The following is a 20853-nucleotide window of genomic DNA, read 5'->3' on the forward strand; positions in this document are numbered from 1 at the left end:
AAAAAAACCAAACATATTGGGATGGTATACTGGGACAGAAACAGAGAACAAAGAGCAGTGGCAGAAATTAGACAAGAATTATAGATTGATATTATTTGAAATCTCTAAAAAACCCAGTTTATTTAATCTTTTAAAGTAGCATTTTCTAGTGGTTTAGATAGGAAATGGTTGTCTACTAAGGGAAAGGTAATTATGGGTACTCTCACAATCCAATGTTAATACAAAGGCTAATGTTCTGACTAATGGGGTAAATGTTTTGGAATTTGTTTAGCAATATTTTGAAATATTACTTCTGCCTTATAGTGAAGCTTCCACTGAGAAGAGAGGGAACTTATCAATTATGTAGACCTTCCAAGCCTATATAGACCTTCCAAGTTATTGTTATATGCACCAATAAGTCTTGAGGAAATTACTAGCGTAGCTTCCTCATTTGGAAAAAAAAAGAAAGTCTGAGTTTGATGGATTATTACCGGAAATTTACAAGAGCTTTTGCTATGGCTACACATCTTTTTTTTATTCTTTCTTTTGTATCCTGAATTAAGTATTTTCGACACAGCAACTCCCCTTATCAATTACAAAAGTGTGAAATTGTTTTCATCTTCCGGCAAGGTAAAAAGCAATCTTACCATTTAATCTCCACAGTAAATTCTGATCAGAAGATTATCGCTAAGGTTTTAGCTGTAAGATTATCATCTGTATCTGAAGAAGTGATCAAATCTGATCAATCTTACTTTATGGCGGGTAAAACTGTGCTAAGAAATATACAGAGAACTGTAACTGCAGCAGAATGTGTCTGCCCATATATTCTTACTCCTCATCCCATCCTCAGAGAATTTTAAAAGCACCAGCTCGCATCTCCTTTTTAAGTAATGAGGTCTGTCTTCACTAAATACAGAGTTTACCCTTGAATTGATTGAACGATCAATTCAAGAGGAGAACTAATCACATTTTTCTGATAAGATAATATTAAAATATTTAGGCATATAATAGGTGCGACAGGCAGACAGATTTCTGGAAGGGAGGTAATTTCATAGAATCATAGAATGGTAGAGTTGGAAGGGACCTTCTGGGGTCATCGTGTCCAACCCCCTGCTCAATGCAAGATTCACTAAACCTTGTCAGACAGATGTCTGTCCAGGATCTGATTGAAGACTTCCATTGAAGGAGAACTCACCACCTCACGTGGCAGCCTGTTCCACTTATTGATCACCCTCGCTGTCAATTTTTTTCCCTAATATCTAATCTGTACAATCTCGTTTTCAGTTTCATCCAGTTGCTTCTCGTGTTTCCATGTGCAAATGAGAATAATGATGATCCCTCTACACTGTGACAGCCCTTGAGATATTTGTAGACAGCTATTAAGCCTCCTCTCAATCTTCTTTTTTGCAAGCTAAACATTCCCAGATCCTCTAACCGTTCCCCTTAGGGCACTGTTTGCAGACCGGTCATCTTTCTGGTCGTTCTTCTCTGAACTCGCTCCAGTTTGTTCTTTTTTTTTTAAAGAACTGAACACAGTATTCCAAGTGAGGTCGTAGTGGGGGATAATTACTTCATGTGATCTAGGCTCTCTGCTTCTGTTAATGTAACCCAGAGCGTGCTTGCCTTTTTTGCTGCTGCATCACACTGTTGACTCACGTGCAGTCTGTGATTTAGTGCTATACCCAAGTCTTTTTCACACGTGCTGTTGCTTAGCCCTAGTCCTGCCATTTTGTATATGCTTTTTTTAGCATACCATTTTCCCAGAGTGTTTTACCTGAGCTATGCTGTTCTGTTCACAAGCAGAGGTTTTCTTTTCTCATGAACTCACGTGACTTTTTTTCTTGACTGAATTTGAAAATTGCAATGTTTTTGAAATCTGCAGCATGTCAATTCTTTCAGCATTTTTTTTACCCATAGAAATAAATGAGAAAGTGAAAAAATGCTGCAAAAAAATCAAATCATACAGTTTTCAGCGTTTTGGGTAATTAAAACTATCTTTATTAAACATGTACTGTAGACAAAGCACACATGTAATCTGCACCCAAAACGCACGGTAAATGGTAATCTTGAATGCAGCAGTTTTACTGCCAAGAGAACAGGTTTTGTTTGCAGAAAAAAAACTGCATGTGAACATAACATAATCCTCTCTACATGAGTGGGTGGTCTGCAGCTAGAGCCATACTGAAAGCTTTGACTACTGAAAAAGTTGGCAGAAGAGAGACAGCTTTCTTTCATCTTAAGAGGTAACACCTTCTTGACCTTCTTGAGGAGAGTATGTCTTTTCCCTAGAGAAGACTACCTGGCCTATAAGGCTGTGTGACCACCATGAGTTTTTGGTGCTGCATATTCTCGCAACGTAAAAAACGCAATAGCTCACAGTTCCCGAAAAGTGGATGGGAGTTATACACATTCTTTTTTAGGTGCCTTTTTGCGTCAAAAACGCATGTAAAATGCACATGACTATATCAATTAAATTTTGTCAAAGCCAAATACCAGAATGTATCAAAAACAAAGAAGCTTTGCTTAAAACATGACATGGCAACAGAGAAAAAAAAATTCAGAGATAAGAAATGCACGTAAAAAAACGCACGTTAATAAAAACACTGAAAAAAAAAATGCAATGAAAAAAAAACAAGTAACCCAATTTATCTAATAGATGCAGAAATCAAAAGCTCACCGTCTCATCATGGGAACATAGCCTAAGACACCCCACGTTAACACATATAACTACTTGGGTAAATCCTTTAGGGTGGAGGAAAACTAGGGACTACATTAAATTTGTGATTTATAGATGAACAGTTTTAATGAACTGGGTACGAAAATAATTAAGTCTACTATGTCCTGACTGGAATAGTAATATCTGTGAATCTCCAGAGCACTGCACTCTGCAGGCTTTCCCGTGTTCTCGCTTCATAGAGAATGGTCCATCATAAGCATGTTAGTTATTTCAGTAATGTTGCTTCAAGTGGAAAGACCCCAGAGAAAACCTGAGGATGTAATAGAAAAATGTTTAAGATGAATTTATTCAGAGAATTCCAGAAAAGAAGATGAATGTCATAGCTATGTAAAGTCTTTAAGGTTTACATTTCTGACACATGGACTGTAAAAAAACAAACAAAATAGAAGAGTACTTGCACTAGGAGCGTATCTCATTTTGGGGAGGAGCAATTCTCAAATCCAATTTGAAGATCCAAATCAGTCTTTTTAGAGGTGGATGTGATCCAATTATAGAAAAGGAAACCCACAGGGAAATTGGTGTTCCTGTAACGTCTCCGTCTCCATATCAGCAGACAGGGGTTGTCTCACATCTGCTGCTTTACAGGCAGGATATTCTGCTTAATAGACTTTTAGAACACATATTACTTTACTAAATATCTATCTAGAGCCATGTGAAGTGCCGAGAGTGGCTCCAGTCACTCAACATCAAGAAAGTCAGATATATCACTAGGGCCACAATCTCAATCTCCACAAGGAGAAATGATACTTCTTGGATAAGGCCACATTCACACTCAGTATTTTAAAACAATATCTTGCTTTTATTCTGAAATATCATTGTTTTCCTATGAACGTTAGTTTCCTGATAATTGTGCAGTGTAAACAGGCTGCCGATCACATGATAAACGAGCAAAACGCTTGTTCGTCAGGTGAAATGGTTCTGAAGTCTGCTTAAAAATCATTGTTCTCAGCAGCACATCACTTTCTGTAAATAGGACAGTGGCAGCCTACGCACACTTAGCAATCTACACATTCAATACACATCATTTAGTGTGGTCTGCCTGTGTAAACAGGAAATTAACCCCTTAACGACTACATATACGGCTTTTATTGGGGTTAGGGTTGTGGTGTTGGGTTTAGGGTTGTGGTGTTGGGTTTAGGGTTGTGGTGTTGGGGTTACAGCTAGGGTTGGGTTTAGGGTTATGGGTGTGTTGGGGTTAGGGCTGTGTTAGGATTGGAGTTAGTTAAAATTGGGAGGTTTCCACTGTTTAGGTACATCAGGCAGTCCCCAAACTCTACATGGCGCCCACCATTGATTCCAGCAAATTTTGCATTCAAAAAGTCAAAAGCCCTGCCATGCGCCAAAACAGTGGCTTTCCCCCACATACGGGGGTATGGTGTGCTCAGGAGAAATTGCACAACAAATTTTGCGGTCCATTTTCTGTTGTTACCCTTGTGAAAATAAAAAAGTTTGGGTCTAAAGTAATTTTTTTGTGAGGAAAATAAAATGTTCATTATTTTCCTTCCACATTGCTTTAGTTCTCGTGAAGCTCCTGAAGGGTTAATAAACTTCTTGTAGTTTTGTGCACCTTGAGGGATGCAGTTTTTAGAATGGTATCACTTTTGGGTTTTTTTCTGTCATATTGACTCCACCCAAACTCACTTCAAATGTGAGGTGGTCCCTAAAAAAATAGTTTTGTAAAAAATTATGTTTACAAAATTGTGGTGATGTAAAGTAGACATGTGGGAAATGTTATTTATTAACGATTTTGTTTTATATGACTCTTTGATTTAAGGACACAGAAATTAAAAGTTTGAAAATTACACAATTTTCAAAATTTTTGCCAAATTTCTGTTTTACTTCATAAATAAACACAAGTCATATCGAAGAAATTTTACCACTAGCATGAAGTACAATATGTCACGAAAAAACAGTCTCAATATCAGTGGGATCCGTTGAAGCGTTCCAGAGCTATAACCTTATAAAGTGACAGTGGTCAGAATTGTAAAAATTAGCTTGGTTGTTAAGGACAAAATTGGCTCTGTCACTAAGGGGTTAAACAACTGCAAATTGGTAAATATTTACCAATTGGCGGAAATTTATTGCCATTCCTTGGCCTGTGCTAACACACCCTTACTCAACTTTTTGACAAATGCTTGTATATTTATACACATAGTTAAATATAAAATGTTAATTATTTACAACATGTCATCGTTTATATTACCTCTATAACAGTATAATTGACTTTTTTTTTTTTTATTTCCTCAACTAATAAATACAATTTACTAAGAAGTAGAGATTCTAATTCTGAATTATCATTTTTATGAATTCATTAAAGGGAACTTGTCATATTGAACATGGCATCTCTGTACAGGCAGCAGGTCATAGAGTAGGAGGAGCTGGGATGATCGATTTACTGCGTGTTGGAAAAGCATCAGTATAACTTTAAAATGTTATTTTACTCTCTTAAATCCTTTTCTTTTCAGGATTAGGAGTGCAGTTGGAGGTGTTATTCACTTACTGCCAGTCTTCCCTGTTTGATTGTGCATACACATAGCTGTCGGTCACCATCCATTGTACTATACAGAATAAAACAAGATATTACGAGAAAGAAAAACTAAAAATTATGCTAACAGTTTTTCCAATGTTTGTATCAATCCATTCAGCTCCTCCTGCTCTTTAACTTGCTGTGCAGATCAGACATGATAGAATCCTATTAAGCCAGGGGTGCACAAGCTGCAGTTCAGGGACTACATGCTACCTTGTGTGGTCTCCAAATTTCTGTATACAGCAGTTTCCACATCAAAGGGAAGTAGATGTAGCACACCGCTCAGGAACAAAGATGGGCAAGCACAAATAGAGCACTGTACACATAACTGGGCCCATAGACATTCAGAGTCTAAGGTTCCTGGACCCTGTTTAGCACTCCACACGAGCATATGTGAGTTGTAGTGCTGGCTGCCTGTGCGTGCAGTTCTCACTATTCTATTTTAAGGGAATTGTGAAATGCAGCCATCGACTATAACAGCCATAGTCTTCAATGGATGGAGTCACACATGTCGAGGATCTCTTCCTCTATAAAGTACTGAATCGGGGAAAAGAGCACTGTTAGCCTGCAGATATGTGGGAGTTCTAGATGTGTCTCTTAGACATTTATAATTTTGATATGCTGCAATAAACCTCTCAAAATGTAATACCTTTTAAGTTTTACTGCGGCCCTTAGAAGTTGTTTAAAGTGACACTGCAGCCCTCAGAACGGGAAAGGTTCAGCACCCCTGCTTTAAACCCATAAGCTTTTTTAATGAGTCAATGAATAAATTAATTACCGTAATAAGCGTTTCATTTTAGAATTAGACTCCAAGATCACCACTTCTCAATGAAAATAGTTTCTTTCATAGCTGCATTTTTGGATCATGCTGTATTTCTTAAAATTGTATGATATTTTTTACATGTGCTAGTTCATTTTCATATTGTTTTAATTAAGTTTCTATGTTTTTTTTTAATGACTGATGGCTATTATAAAGCTGAAGATAGATAATACATGATCGACCACAGCCAATATGTGGGGGACAGCTGACCCCTTCCTCCTCCCTGCACGATGACCTCTGTACAGATCACAGAGCATGACCGCAGCAGATTCCTACATCTAGGTGGCTGGGAAGCTACTTTTCACAGATCCAAGCTGCACTTTGAGAAGGTAAGATGCCCATCTCCTATTCACATACAAAAGAAGAGAATTTAGAAAATATATAAATCAGGAGATGAACAGTAATTAGAATCATGTTATATCTTCTGAGTTAGTAAAAACGTAACCTATCTAGTACGATAACTATGCAGATCCCGTGTATTATTTAGAAACATATAGATATTATGGCACTATGATACAGAGTATGGACTATTGGAAAAGGTCAGCAAACGCTACGGCCTTCACTGTTGCTGAAAAGAAATGTATCTTTGAAGAAAAATAGCAAAAGAAAGAATCCCGTGTTCCGATTATACAGACATGCAATAAATAAGACCTTGAAGCATAAAGTATTTAGATTTTCATGCTTCATTTACAAGACGAAACACCGGCCCCACTTCCTCCGGCTGGTGAAATGAAAACATCAAATGGCAGAAAAGCTTGCACGGCTCAGCCCTCGCTTCTAAATAATTAAAGAAAACACACATAGGAACAGAAGCAGAGCAGAAGATGCCAGCTAAGGTCACTCGCTCTGTACAAGGAGCAAAGTAACAGAACAGGACAAAGGAAAAGGAGTTGTGAAATCTGCAGATAAGCAGCCACATATCCCTTTATAGACAGCTACAGTGCCACAAGAATGATCACCAGCGTTTCATAAAGGCACTTAGCATAACCACCCTGTAGGGCAGCACCACTAAATCCGCACATTAGCATATGTGTCAGAACGCTAGAACAATCCTGAAATAGGTTACAGCTATTACATAAATTAATGTCAATTCATATTATATCCAAGCTACATGAATAGGTCCACAAGCTCGTAGATGGGCAACCTGACCTCTTGGAATTGCTTGGAATTGCTAGAACAAGCTCTCAAGTATTTTAGGTGTTATTTTTCACACTTTGATTACATACAGAGACCACAAAGACTGGTATTATTGTATATTTGTACAGTGGACTGCCTAGTTACCTGTATCCAATTCATTGGGAGACCCCAAATGTCGGTCATGTGCACACAGCGCAGAGGCACCCCATATAATGAACACAATGCACAGCAATGCCAAAACGACATTGCTGTGCACATGTTCTGTTATGTCACTTCTTTAACCACTTCATGGTTTAGAAACCATGAAACAATTAAAACAAGTGACATGTTCATTCTTCTTCCAAACATAAGTCACCTGCATACTGTACTTGAAAGTAAAGAGCAGTGTTCCCCAACTCCGGACCTCAAGAGCCACCCACAGGTCATGTTTTCAGGATTTCCTCAGTATTGCACAGGTGACTGAATTCCTGCCTGTCCAGGTGATACAATTATCACCTGGGCCATACTAAGGAAATCCTGAATACATGACCTGTTGGTGGCTCTTGAGGACTGGAGTTGGGGAACACTGGTATAGAGCAAAAGACTCCAATGGTGGAGGCACAGGAAAATGAAAGGAAAAGTGCCAGCAAATCCACTTCAGGAAAACAAACACTGACTGCCTGAGAAAACTCAGCGGGCACACTGTCTGCACATAGCCGTAGGTAGTAAATGTGCAATAGGTCTAGATTGAGAAAAGTCCTATGCGCCACAAAGAGAGCTCCATGCAAAACTGGCTCAACCTTCCAGCAGGAGAAACAAGCACTGTCCAAGGTACCGAGATAGAATAACTAAAAGATGAAGTTTCAACCTATTAGGTTAAAAGACAAAAATATTCTGGAAACAATGTATAGATATTTTGGCCATGAGGGTTTTATAATGTAGGCCAAGAATGAAAAACTTGTTTCGCTTGATAAAGGCCATATGGCCGAAATGTCTCTATATTGTTACTGTAATATTTTTGTCTTTTAACTTGACGGTATAAATAGATGATACAGTTTTCAGATTTGCGATAAAAAACAATGTAGAGACAATTCGGCCAGATAGCCTTCAGTAAGTGACACAAGGTTTTTATTCTGGTCTTGTTCGATAAAGGCCTTAAAGAAATTGTCCACTACTAGGACAATCCGTTCTTAAAATAACTATAAAGCCAATACTTGCCTCCTGTGTCGACTCTGTTCCAGCGGTGTCACCACTCGTGGTCCTGGGGCATTGTGGCGTTGTGACGCGTGGTCCCCAGGGCCCAATCAGCGCTGTTGTCTCTGTCTCCGCATTTGGACAAAATGAACATGAAGAGGAAGTCCAGGCTGCAGCTGATCCCTGGCTTCCACTTCATGTTCAGTTTGTCCGAAGGTGGAGACAGTGACGCCAGCGCAGATTGGGCGCCGGCGTCATGTGTCAAAACACCACATCACAGTCCAGAGGAAAGTGTCACACAGCGGGAACAGTGCCGACATGGGAGGGGAGTATAGGCTTTATTATTTTAAAGCCTATTTAGTTTAAGAAGGGGTTGTCCTAGTAGTGGACAAACCCTTTAAAGAGAGTATGTCACCCCCAAAATCGTATATGAGCTGCTACCACCGGCATCAGGGGCTTATCTACAGCATTCTGTAATGCTGTAGATAAAGCCCCCGATGTAACCTGAAAGATGAGAAATAAAGGTTATATTATACTCACCCAGGGGCGGTCCGGGTCCGATGGGCGTCACGGTCCGGCGCCTCCTATCTTCACATGATGAGGACCTCTTCTTGCCGCAGCTCCGGCGCAGGCGTACTTTGTTGAGGGCAGAGCAAAGTACTGCAGTGCGCAGGCGTTGGGAAAGGTCAGAGAGACCCAGCACCTGCGCACTGCAGTACTTTACTCTGCCCTCAACAGGACAGACAAAGTACGCCTGCGCCGGAGCGTGAAGACAAGAAGAGGACGTCATAGTAAGAAGATGGGAGGCCCCGGACCGTGACGCCTATCGGACCGGACCGCAGCGGGAACGCCCCTGGGTGAGTATAATCTAACCTTTATTACTCATCTTTCAGGTTACATCGGGGCTTATCTACAGCATTACAGAATGCTGTAGATAAGCCCCTGATGCCGGTGGCTGCAGCTCATATACGATTTTGGGGGTGACAGATTCCCTTTAAGGCCAAAATGTTGAGACATTGTATTATTACTATTTTTGTATGTTAACCTGATGGGACAAATAATAAAATAGTAATACGAATTAAGAAGTTTTAATCCACCTTGGATGACTTGGGTTCTTGGCCTGTACAATCTAATGTATTCTATATTGGCCATTTTAGACCAGATAAGTTAATAGAATTTTTTTTTTAGTTTAGCAAAGATGCAACATTAAGCTCAATTAATCTCGGTTTGCAGAGGCCACACTTGATGCTTAGTTTATATAGAGTGGAACTCTAGGAACATTTTTCACAAATCATAAAATCAGTACACTAGAATGATGTAACACAAACAGCAAATATTTTCATTCCCCCAAATACAACCTTCCAAGACTCTCTGTATACAATTCATTAACTTCACACTAACTGAAAAAACACAAGTTATGCCTTAGGCTGGGTTCACATAGCATTTTTCCCACAGTCAATGGCTCCATAGCCTGGGCTTATGTCTGAACCCCTTGCAAAACGGTGGTAGGGTTGAGGCGGGCACCAAGACGTAGACGATTATGTCTTACTGCCCGCCTCCAATAGGCGAATACACCTGATAATGATGAAAGAAATAGCAGACTGTGAATTTCAGGGGTTCAGATGTAAACCTCCATGGACCACTGGCAGAAGGAGAATATGCTATGTGACACCAGCCTTAAAGAGTAACTGTCAGTTTTCTTTTTTTTTTCCCCATAACTCAATAGTACACATGAAAGTAAGAAACTTTGTAATATATATATAATAGAGAATTCTGCTTCTTTCTCCTCCAGGACTGATCAGTCATTCTCAAAATTCTCACTTAATTGGCAAATTCTGTCAACAGTGAATACAGATTTTCCCATTACTAAGACTGGAAATGACGGTTGGTGCTCAAAGTTCTATGTATAACTGTAATGGTTGCTTCTACCTTCTCCCTACCCCTCTGTTTTCCACAGAACTTTAAAAGCCCCAAGTGTCATCTATCTCAGTAATGACAAAATTTGTCTTCACTGAATACAAATTTTACCTGAAATTGAGAGTGAAATATCAGTTCAGGAGGTGTAGCAGATCTCTCTGTTAAAGATATATTACAAAGTTACTTATTTGTAGGTTTACTATTGATTTATGAAATACAAATTAAAATGACCATTAATCTTTAACCAATACCCCTGTCTCTGACAACTCAGTGCTCTGCAGGTATTGGCTGAAGTTCAATCCCACAGACTTCTTGCACTAGCCATATCCCCTGCATTCACTTTGTACTTACAACCAGTAATCCTGGGAGCTCTTTTAGGTCATTACAATTAGCTCCTTTTCAGATTTATACAAAATACAAAAGAGAGCAGCCACACTGGGTCAGAGAGCTCTATGACTCACCATGTGGAATTGTAACCAGGGCTGTGGAGTTGGAGTCGGTATAAAATAGACTGACTCCAAAAATATATAATAAATTGGGTTCAGTAATACAATGCAGGATCTGCTGTAAATGTTTTCATAAGAATTTGAGAAAGTTATGACATGTCCTGTAAACTCTGTTTTGTTCCTGATCTTAGTGTCTCGGCTTTTAGCGGCTCAATCTGTGCTGCACTTTATATACATGCTCAGTTGTGAGGCCATGCTGTGGGGCCAGGGTATGTACATGCTCAGTAGTGAGGCAGTGCTGTGTGGTCGAGGTATGTGGTCGAGGTATGTACATGCTCAGTAGTGAGGCAGTGCTGTGTGGTCGGGGTATGTACATGCTCAGTAGTGAGGGAGTGCTGTGGGGTCGGGGTATGTACATGCTTAGTAGTGAGGGAGTGCTGTGGGGCCAGGGTATGTACATGCTCAGTAGTGAGGCAGTGCTGTGTGGTCGAGGTATGTACATTCTCAGTAGTGAGGCAGTGCTGTGTGGTCGAGGTATGTACATGCTCAGTAGTGAGGGAGTGCTGTGGGGCCGGAGTATGTACATGCTCAGTAGTGAGGCAGTGCTGTGGGGTCGGGGTATGAACATGCTCAGTAGTGAGGCCGTGCTGTGGGGTCGGGATATGTACATGCTCAGTAGTGAGGCAGTGCTGTGGGGTCAGGGTATGTACATGCTCAGTAGTTAGGCAGTGCTGTGGGGTCGGGGTATGTACATGCTCAGTAGTGAGGCAGTCCTAAGGGGTCGGGGTATGCACATACTCAGTAGTGAGGCAGTGCTGTGGGGTCGGGGTATGTACATGCTCAGTAGTGAGGCAGTCCTGTGGGGTCAGGGTATGCACATGCTCAGTAGTGAGGCAGTGCTGTGGGGTCGGGTTAGGTACATGCTCAGTAGTGAGGCAGTGCTGTGGGGTCAGGGTATGTACATGCTCAGTAGTCAGGCAGTGCTAGGGGTCGGGATATGTACATGCTCAGTAGTAAGACAGTGCTGTGGGGTCGGGATATGTACATGCTCAGTAGTGAGGCAGTGCTGTGAGGTCGGGGTATGTACATGCTCAGTAGTGAGGCAGTGCTGTGTGGTCGAGGTATGTACATGCTCAGTAGTGAGGCAGTGCTGTGTGGTCGAGGTATGTACATGCTCAGTAGTGAGGCAGTGCTGTAGGGTCAGGGTATGTACATGCTCAGTTGTGAGGCAGTGCTGTGTGGTCGAGGTATGTACATGCTCAGCAGTGAGGCAGTGCTGTGTGGTCGGGGTATGCACATGCTCAGCAGTGAGGCAGTGATATGGGATCGGGTATGCACATGCTTAGTAGTGAGGCAGAGCTATGGGGTCAGGGTATGTACATGCTCAGTAGTGAGGCCGTGCTGTGGGGTCGGGGTATGAACATGCTCAGTAGTGAGGCCGTGCTGTGGGGTCGGGATATGTACATGCTCAGTAGTGAGGCAGTGCTGTGGGGTTGGGGTATGTACATGCTCAGTAGTGAGGCAGTGCTGTGGGGTCGGGGTATGAACATGCTCAGTAGTGAGGCCGTGCTCTGGGGTCGGGATATGTACATGCTCAGTAGTGAGGCAGTGCTGTGAGGTCGGGGTATGTACATGCTCAGTAGTGAGGCAGTGCTGTGGGGTCGGGGTATGCACATGCTCAGTAGTGAGGCAGTGCTATGGGATCGGGTATGCACATGCTTAGTAGTGAGGGAGTGCTGTGGGGTCAGGGTATGAACATGCTCAGTAGTGAGGGAGTGCTGTGGGGTCGGGGTATGTACATGCTCAGTAGTGAGGCAGTGCTGTGAGGTAGGGGTATGCACATGCTCAGTAGTGAGGCAGAGCTATGGGGTCAGGGTATGTACATGCTCAGTAGTGAGGCAGTGCTGTGGGGTCGGGGTATGAACATGCTCAGTAGTGAGGCCGTGCTGTGGGGTCGGGATATGTACATGCTCAGTAGTGAGGCAGTGCTGTGGGGTTGGGGTATGTACATGCTCAGTAGTGAGGTAGTGCTGTGGGATCGGGGTATGCACATTCTCAGTAGTGAGGCAGTGCTGTGGGGTTGGGGTATGTACATGCTCAGTAGTGAGGTAGTGCTGTGGGATCGGGGTATGCACATGCTCAGTAGTGAGGCAGTGCTGTGGGGTCAGGGTATGTACATGCTCAGTAGTGAGGCAGTGCTGTGGGGTCACGGTATGTACATGTTCAGTAGTGAGGCAGTCCTAAGGGGTCGGGGTATGCACATACTCAGTAGTGAGGCAGTGCTGTGGGGTCAGGGTATGTACATGCTCAGTAGTGAGGCAGTCCTGTGGGGTTGGGGTATGCACATGCTCAGTAGTGAGGCAGTGTTGTGGGGTCGGGTTAGGTACATGCTCAGTAGTGAGGCAGTGTTGTGGGGTTGGGGTATGTACATGCTCAGTAGTGAGGCAGTGCTGTGGGATCGGGGTATGCACATGCTCAGTAGTGAGGCAGTGCTGTGGGGTCAGGGTATGTACATGCTCAGTAGTTAGGCAGTGCTGTGGGGTCGGGGTATGTACATGCTCAGTAGTGAGGCAGTCCTAAGGGGTCGGGGTATGCACATACTCAGTAGTGAGGCAGTGCTGTGGGGTCGGGGTATGTACATGCTCAGTAGTGAGGCAGTCCTGTGGGGTCAGGGTATGCACATGCTCAGTAGTGAGGCAGTGCTGTGGGGTCGGGTTAGGTACATGCTCAGTAGTGAGGCAGTGCTGTGGGGTCAGGGTATGTACATGCTCAGTAGTCAGGCAGTGCTAGGGGTCGGGATATGTACATGCTCAGTAGTAAGACAGTGCTGTGGGGTCGGGATATGTACATGCTCAGTAGTGAGGCAGTGCTGTGAGGTCGGGGTATGTACATGCTCAGTAGTGAGGCAGTGCTGTGTGGTCGAGGTATGTACATGCTCAGTAGTGAGGCAGTGCTGTGTGGTGGAGGTATGTACATGCTCAGTAGTGAGGCAGTGCTGTAGGGTCAGGGTATGTACATGCTCAGTTGTGAGGCAGTGCTGTGTGGTCGAGGTATGTACATGCTCAGTAGTGAGGCAGTGCTGTGTGGTCGGGGTATGCACATGCTCAGTAGTGAGGCAGTGATATGGGATCGGGTATGCACATGCTTAGTAGTGAGGCAGAGCTATGGGGTCAGGGTATGTACATGCTCAGTAGTGAGGCAGTGCTGTGGGGTCGGGGTATGAACATGCTCAGTAGTGAGGCCGTGCTGTGGGGTCGGGATATGTACATGCTCAGTAGTGAGGCAGTGCTGTAGGGTTGGGGTATGTACATGCTCAGTAGTGAGGCAGTGCTGTGGGGTCGGGGTATGAACATGCTCAGTAGTGAGGCCGTGCTGTGGGGTCGGGATATGTACATGCTCAGTAGTGAGGCAGTGCTGTGAGGTCGGGGTATGTACATGCTCAGTAGTGAGGCAGTGCTGTGGGGTCGGGGTATGCACATGCTCAGTAGTGAGGCAGTGCTATGGGATCGGGTATGCACATGCTTAGTAGTGAGGGAGTGCTGTGGGGTCAGGGTATGAACATGCTCAGTAGTGAGGGAGTGCTGTGGGGTCGGGGTATGTACATGCTCAGTAGTGAGGCAGTGCTGTGAGGTAGGGGTATGCACATGCTCAGTAGTGAGGCAGTGATATGGGATTGGGTATGCACATGCTTAGTAGTGAGGCAGAGCTATGGGGTCAGGGTGTGTACATGCTCAGTAGTGAGGCAGTGCTGTGGGGTCGGGGTATGAACATGCTCAGTAGTGAGGCCGTGCTGTGGGGTCGGGATATGTACATGCTCAGTAGTGAGGCAGTGCTGTGGGGTTGGGGTATGTACATGCTCAGTAGTGAGGTAGTGCTGTGGGATCGGGGTATGCACATTCTCAGTAGTGAGGCAGTGCTGTGGGGTTGGGGTATGTACATGCTCAGTAGTGAGGTAGTGCTGTGGGATCGGGGTATGCACATGCTCAGTAGTGAGGCAGTGCTGTGGGGTCAGGGTATGTACATGCTCAGTAGTGAGGCAGTGCTGTGGGGTCACGGTATGTACATGTTCAGTAGTGAGGCAGTCCTAAGGGGTCGGGGTATGCACATACTCAGTAGTGAGGCAGTGCTGTGGGGTCAGGGTATGTACATGCTCAGTAGTGAGGCAGTCCTGTGGGGTTGGGGTATGCACATGCTCAGTAGTGAGGCAGTGTTGTGGGGTCGGGTTAGGTACATGCTCAGTAGTGAGGCAGTGCTGTGGGGTTGGGGTATGTACATGCTCAGTAGTGAGGCAGTGCTGTGGGGTCGGGGTATGAACATGCTCAGTAGTGAAGCCGTGCTGTGGGGTCGGGATATGTACATGCTCAGTAGTGAGGTAGTGCTGTGGGGTCGGGGTATGTACATGCTCAGTAGTGAGGCAGTGCTGTGGGGTCGGGATATGTACATGCTCAGTAGTGAGGCAGTGCTGTGGGGTTGGGGTATGTACATGCTCAGTAGTGAGGCAGTGCTGTGGGGTTGGGGTATGTACATGCTCAGTAGTGAGGCAGTCCTAAGGGGTCGGGGTATGTACATGCTCAGTAGTGAGGCAGTGCTGTGGGGTTGGGGTATGTACATGCTCAGTAGTGAGGCAGTGCTGTGGGTTCGGGGTATGTACATGCTCAGTAGGGAAGCAGTGCTATGGGGTCAGGGTATGTACATGTTCAGTACTGGGGCAATGCTGTTGGGTTGGAGTCGGGAGTCAGGGAAATTGAGTTGCCGGGAGTAAGGGAAATTGAAGAGTTGGAGTCGGAGGTTTGGCTTACCGACTCCACAGCCTTGATTGTAACCTACACTGATCCTATATAAAGTCCTGATCTACTTGGTATAACCACACATGTAAACAGCTTCCCATAACTTAAGAATCCTCTCGGAGATGTTCGTATTTAGCCTCTGTGTCCATGGTACGTGGCAGAAAAAGGTGAGATACTTTAGACAACAAATTGATAATTAAATTCAGAAATCCACTGATTAAGCTAGAATATATATGGTTGAAATCATTATAATCTCCTCATGCACTGTTTATAGAGGACACATCATTAAAGATGACTACTTACACACAGGAGGAAGCTCGTATTCCACTTCAAGAACCACTCGCTCGCCCACATTCTTCAGCAGGCTGATGATCTCATCATGGCGGAATTTCGTAAGGTTGATGCCATTCACGCACTTGATATAGTCTCCCACATTCAGCTGGTCACTTCTGTAAAGAACACTAATCTGTCAGAATTCACACTATACTTTATAAGTCCTAGTAACAACGAAATGTGATTATTTAAAAAATCCTCCACCCGTTTATGGTGAGAAGCTAGGGCACATAGGAATGATACCATCATACGTGGTGTTCTTTTCCTTCACTGACACCTCCACTAATACCGTAATATCATTTGACTATTATACTATTTGTGCAATATTTGAAGACAAAAAGTGAAAAACTTTTTAAAGCAAAGAAACTATGTTCGGCATAAACGGTAGTGACATGTAATTTGCTATGGAAATAGTTAGGACACAATACTGCTGGAAACACATAATCATAACCAACCGCTAAATAATAGGTTTCAGAGCTGTACCAGAAGAACACGGCTACTGCTGAACAGACCATGTGCAGAGGACTGAACATTATGCAAAAGGTCACCAAAGGCAGGATTTTCCAAGTTTAATGCTCTTAGTAAATCTTTACTAATGTAAGTGATAGGTAATAGAAGGAAACAATAGTCAATGTTATTTTATCTTTGTGCATAGAGTTCACACCTTCCCTGGCAGAATAAAACAATAAATGCATTGAAATAAGGATTTTTTTCAAGTGGTTAATGGAATAAATGCTTTTGTTTGTTTTTATGGAGGGATTTGGCCGTCTTGCAGATGTGATTATTGCCTTTGGGTCAACAGCGCTAAATCTACTACAATCTAGGATTTACTCAAAAGTCATAGGTTTTTAAAAGCTGCTAAAGGGAACATCTACCCATCACCTTATTCTAATGTAAGTGATATTGTGCTATTTGATTTCTTCATCTATCTAAAAAGTGGTCAGAAATCGCTGCACAGACACAGAAATGATACAATGGTGGCGGCCTGGAGCCACTACCAGAGGCAGCATAGGATCCCACCACATACAGCGAGCGCCTAATACCACTGTAGGGGCTGCTGTAACCAGACACAATGCACTTTGCCCAATTTTGCAGCGTTAGGGTACTGTCACACAGTGCCATTTTCATCGCTACGACGGCACGATTCGTGACGTTGCAGCGTCGTATAAGTATCGCTCCAGCGTCGTATACTGCGGTCACACGTTGCAATACACGGCGCTGGAGCGATAATTTCATGACGTATTTGCGATGTAGAAGCCGTTGGTTACTGTGCGCACATCGTATACAACCTGTGTCACACAATGCAATCATGCCGCCACAGCGGGACACTAGACGACAAAAGAAAGTTTCAAACGATGTGCTACGACGTACGATTCTCAGCGGGGATCCGGATCGCAGTAGCGTGTCAGACACAGCGATATCGTAAATGCATCGCTGGAACGTCACAAATCGTGCCGTCGTAGCGATCAAAATTGCACTGTGTGACGGTACCCTTAAACGACCGTCGATCGTTGAGTATTTGCAGCTTGGCGGTTGTTTAACAACCTGTTTACACAGGCAGACTGCAGGTAACGGTGCCTACTGAATATCTGAAAAAGATGGCTCAGTGCAGATAGACTGCCATTGTCATCAACAGCACAAGTCCTGTTTGGACAATGTGTTGCCAAGAATGAGGATTTTAAATTTTTTGTGAAAACTAAAAGATCACGCCTGACCTCCCGATTGAGCAGACTGAGTCCCCTTTTTGACAATCCGGCTTTTCCCCCAGCAATTAATAGATCTACGCATCTGTGTTGGTCACGCCTTGACGGGGTGGGACTGGGTCAGGTGAAGGATAAGCTTGCAGGGCTCTCCGGCGTGCGGGGGTTACGAGGTTCTGGTCTTACGACACCGCTGTCCTGGCTACAGTTTCTGCAATTGCGGAGCTTTCTTTCCAGTGTGCCGATGGGGGCGCTGACGCCATTTGAGTCCCTGATGCTCCCTACCGAGGGTCCCTCCCACGTGGTTTTGGTGCTCTATGGCCTGGTCTTGAATTCACTTCCCCCTACTACGCTTGGATTTATGGAGGCTTGGGAGAGGGACCTGGGGATCACCTTTTCTGAGGCGGATAGTCTGAAAATCTTCACTCTCGCACATAAGATAAGGAATTATAAATTATTGACATGCTGGTATAGGTGTCCCACCCTTCTCCACAGGATTAACCCGGAGATTTCGGATGCCTGCTGGAGATGTGGCTCCGCCACGGGCTCTATGCTTCATGTTTGGTGGTCCTGTGGTCCCCCTGCAACCCTTCTGGAACTCAGTCTTCGATGCCTTTCACTTGATGACTGGGGTCCGCCACGAACCCTCCCCCCAAATGGCCCTACTGTCCCTGATACCCAGTTCGATAGCTTCCGTTAAAAAGGGGATCCTGAGATTTTGACTAATAGCTGCCAGGGCAGTTATTCCCCGACATTGGAGGTCCACTGAGGTCCCCTCCACGGAGGAATGGATAGCTGAAATGGATAGATTACATTGTCTGGAGTCGCTGGTGGCGGGTGATGGTGATGCTGCACATGACCAGGGACGCACCTGGCTCCTCTGGCAATCCTTCAAGGAGAGCACGGGGTTCCTGACTTGGCTGCGTACATACTTATAATTCTCAATACGTGGGCGTGTACATTGCTGGGCCTTCCTTAACCCCCCTCCCCTCTCCCTCCTTACTCCCATTCCCCCCCTTCCCCCCCTTTTTTCTTCTCTCTTTTTCTCTTTCTTTCCTTTTCTCCTATCTCTACAATCGCTTTTCTTACAGGTTCTGTATTCTGTATATAAGGTCCGTGTCCCGAGGTGATTCTCAAGATGAGAAGCATGTACCCTTTATGTGCCAGAGTCCTTGTTCAACTACACTTGTGCTGTGTTCTCAGAGGCGTAATGTATAGCTCTGGACATTGTAATGATTCTTTTTATTGTTTTTCCTGTTCAAAATTTCAATAAATATATTTACTGAAAAAAAAACCCTAAAAGATCATTTCACCCAATGAATGAGCATTCTGCCCGTTCCTTGGGTTATCCTGGATAATTCTTATAAAGAAAACCTAAAAAACGAGTAGAGATTTACTTTAAGTCAGTAAATGACACTTCGTATTAAACCTTTTTTTGTGCAGAGATTTACAGTTCTATGGATGCAGATCACAGTCCGGAGGTTATCTGAAGAGTCAGGGCCTGGAGACAAAGTTCATCTTAATATTACTACTTGTCTGGGACAAAAAGGGTATGTATTTTAGTTTCCTTGGTTTTCCAGGGCAGTAAATGGGTAAGTATGAGTATCCCTTGTGGTCTAGGGCAATCAGATGGTAAATTGTATTATCCTTCATGCAGGGCAATTGAAGGATTCGTGCTTAATACCTTAGGTCCTCTTCAGACTCCAGGTTGGGTCTTTGTTGTAACCTCCTGGTTTTTTTAACCTGTACTAATCATAGAGATGTACAGTTAAAACCAGAAGTTTACATACCCTATATAAAAATACACAGCTTCTCCTTTTTTCCTCCAAACGTAAGGCTGGTCATTATGCCCAAAAAGTTCAATTTTAGTTTCATCAGATCACAGGACGTCTCCAAAAATTAAGGTCATTGTTCCTGTGTGCATTTGCAAACATTAAAGTGAACCTGTCGCCAGGTTTGGCTGATTAGAGTTACGGCCACCATCTTTAAGGGCTGATATACAGCATTCTATAATGCTGTACATAAGCCCCCAACCCGACCTGCAAGAGAAGAAAAATAACTATTATACTCACCTGTTGGACGGTCCGGTCCGATGGGCGTCGCTGGTCTTGGTCCGGCACCTCCCATCTTCTTATGATCCCCGTCCTCCTGCTTGCATCGTGTAGATGACGCATCCTTTTGTCATCCACAGTCTCCTTGGCACAGCGCTCCTGCGCAGGTGCACTTATCTGCCCTATCGAAGGCAGAGCAATGTACTACAGTGTGCATGTGTCAGGGCTCTCTGACCTTTCCTGGCACCTGCGCACTGCAGTTCTTTGCTCTGCCCTCAACAGGGCAGATAAGTGCGCCTGTGCAGGAGTGCGGTGCCGAGGAAACACGTCCTGCACACAAAGCAAGCAGAGGGCGGCATAGCATGAAGAAGGGAGGCCTGGACCAAGACTAGCGGCACCCATTGGACCGCCCCGCAGGTGAGTATAATGAGTTATTTTTCTTCTCTTACAGCTTGGGTTGGAGGCTTATATACAGCATTATAGAATGCTGTATTACCAGCCCTGAAAGGTCATACCTCCTATCAGCTAAACCTGGTGACAGGTTGCCTTTAATCTGGCTTTTTTATGTTTCTTTTGGAGTAATGGCTTCTTCCTGGCAGAGTGGCCTTTCAGCCCATGTTACAGTACTCGTTTCACTGTGGATATTGACACAAAAACCATCAAAAAAATCAGAAGCTTTAAAACACATGACATCATCATACGGGCAGTCCAGAATTGTTTAAAGGCATAGTAATCCTTGTGTATGTAAACTTTTGACTTTGCATTAAGTAATAAAAATGCCGTAAAACATTCTCGCTCACTCATTATTCTGGCATTTGGCAAATATTAATAATTATGATAATCCTAACTCACCTAAAACTAAAAAGGTTTATTCTGATTTCATGACAGATACTGAGAAAAACATGCAGATGTGTCTTTTATATAGTGTATGGAAACTTCTGGTTTCAACTGTATCTGTATGGTACAATTCTATCTACGATTTCCCTGAACTGATCATAGAGATGTAACTGTATAGCACGATTCTCTCTATGACTGGGTAAAACCATACAGGAGTGCTCTGTGATCAGAAAGCTATTTCATGGTTACTAGTGGATACAAGGATGCTTTAATTCTTGTTCTATCCAGATGTATAGATATATCTACGTATCTGGACACAGCAATGGTAACCAGAATAAGGTTTATATGTCTTTTTAATGTAACTTAATGACAGCTAAAAGAAAATGGAAACTGGCCACATGCCATACTT

General features: G+C 43.7%; 1 protein-coding gene across 10 annotated transcripts in view; it reads right to left on the reverse strand.

The window, feature by feature from the left end:
* Positions 1 to 20853, reverse strand: part of GRIP1 (glutamate receptor interacting protein 1) — a 787412-nt gene that overhangs the window by 131737 nt on the left and 634822 nt on the right. For all 10 annotated transcript variants that reach the window (XM_077265228.1, XM_077265231.1, XM_077265226.1 and 7 more), the window contains exon 4: positions 15827 to 15972. In XM_077265228.1, the coding sequence (XP_077121343.1) occupies positions 15827 to 15972 (146 nt within the window). The remainder of the gene's footprint in view (positions 1 to 15826; positions 15973 to 20853) is intronic.

This window comes from Ranitomeya variabilis, chromosome 5 (genome assembly GCF_051348905.1).
Source record: "Ranitomeya variabilis isolate aRanVar5 chromosome 5, aRanVar5.hap1, whole genome shotgun sequence".
NCBI classification, from domain to species: domain Eukaryota; kingdom Metazoa; phylum Chordata; class Amphibia; order Anura; family Dendrobatidae; genus Ranitomeya; species Ranitomeya variabilis.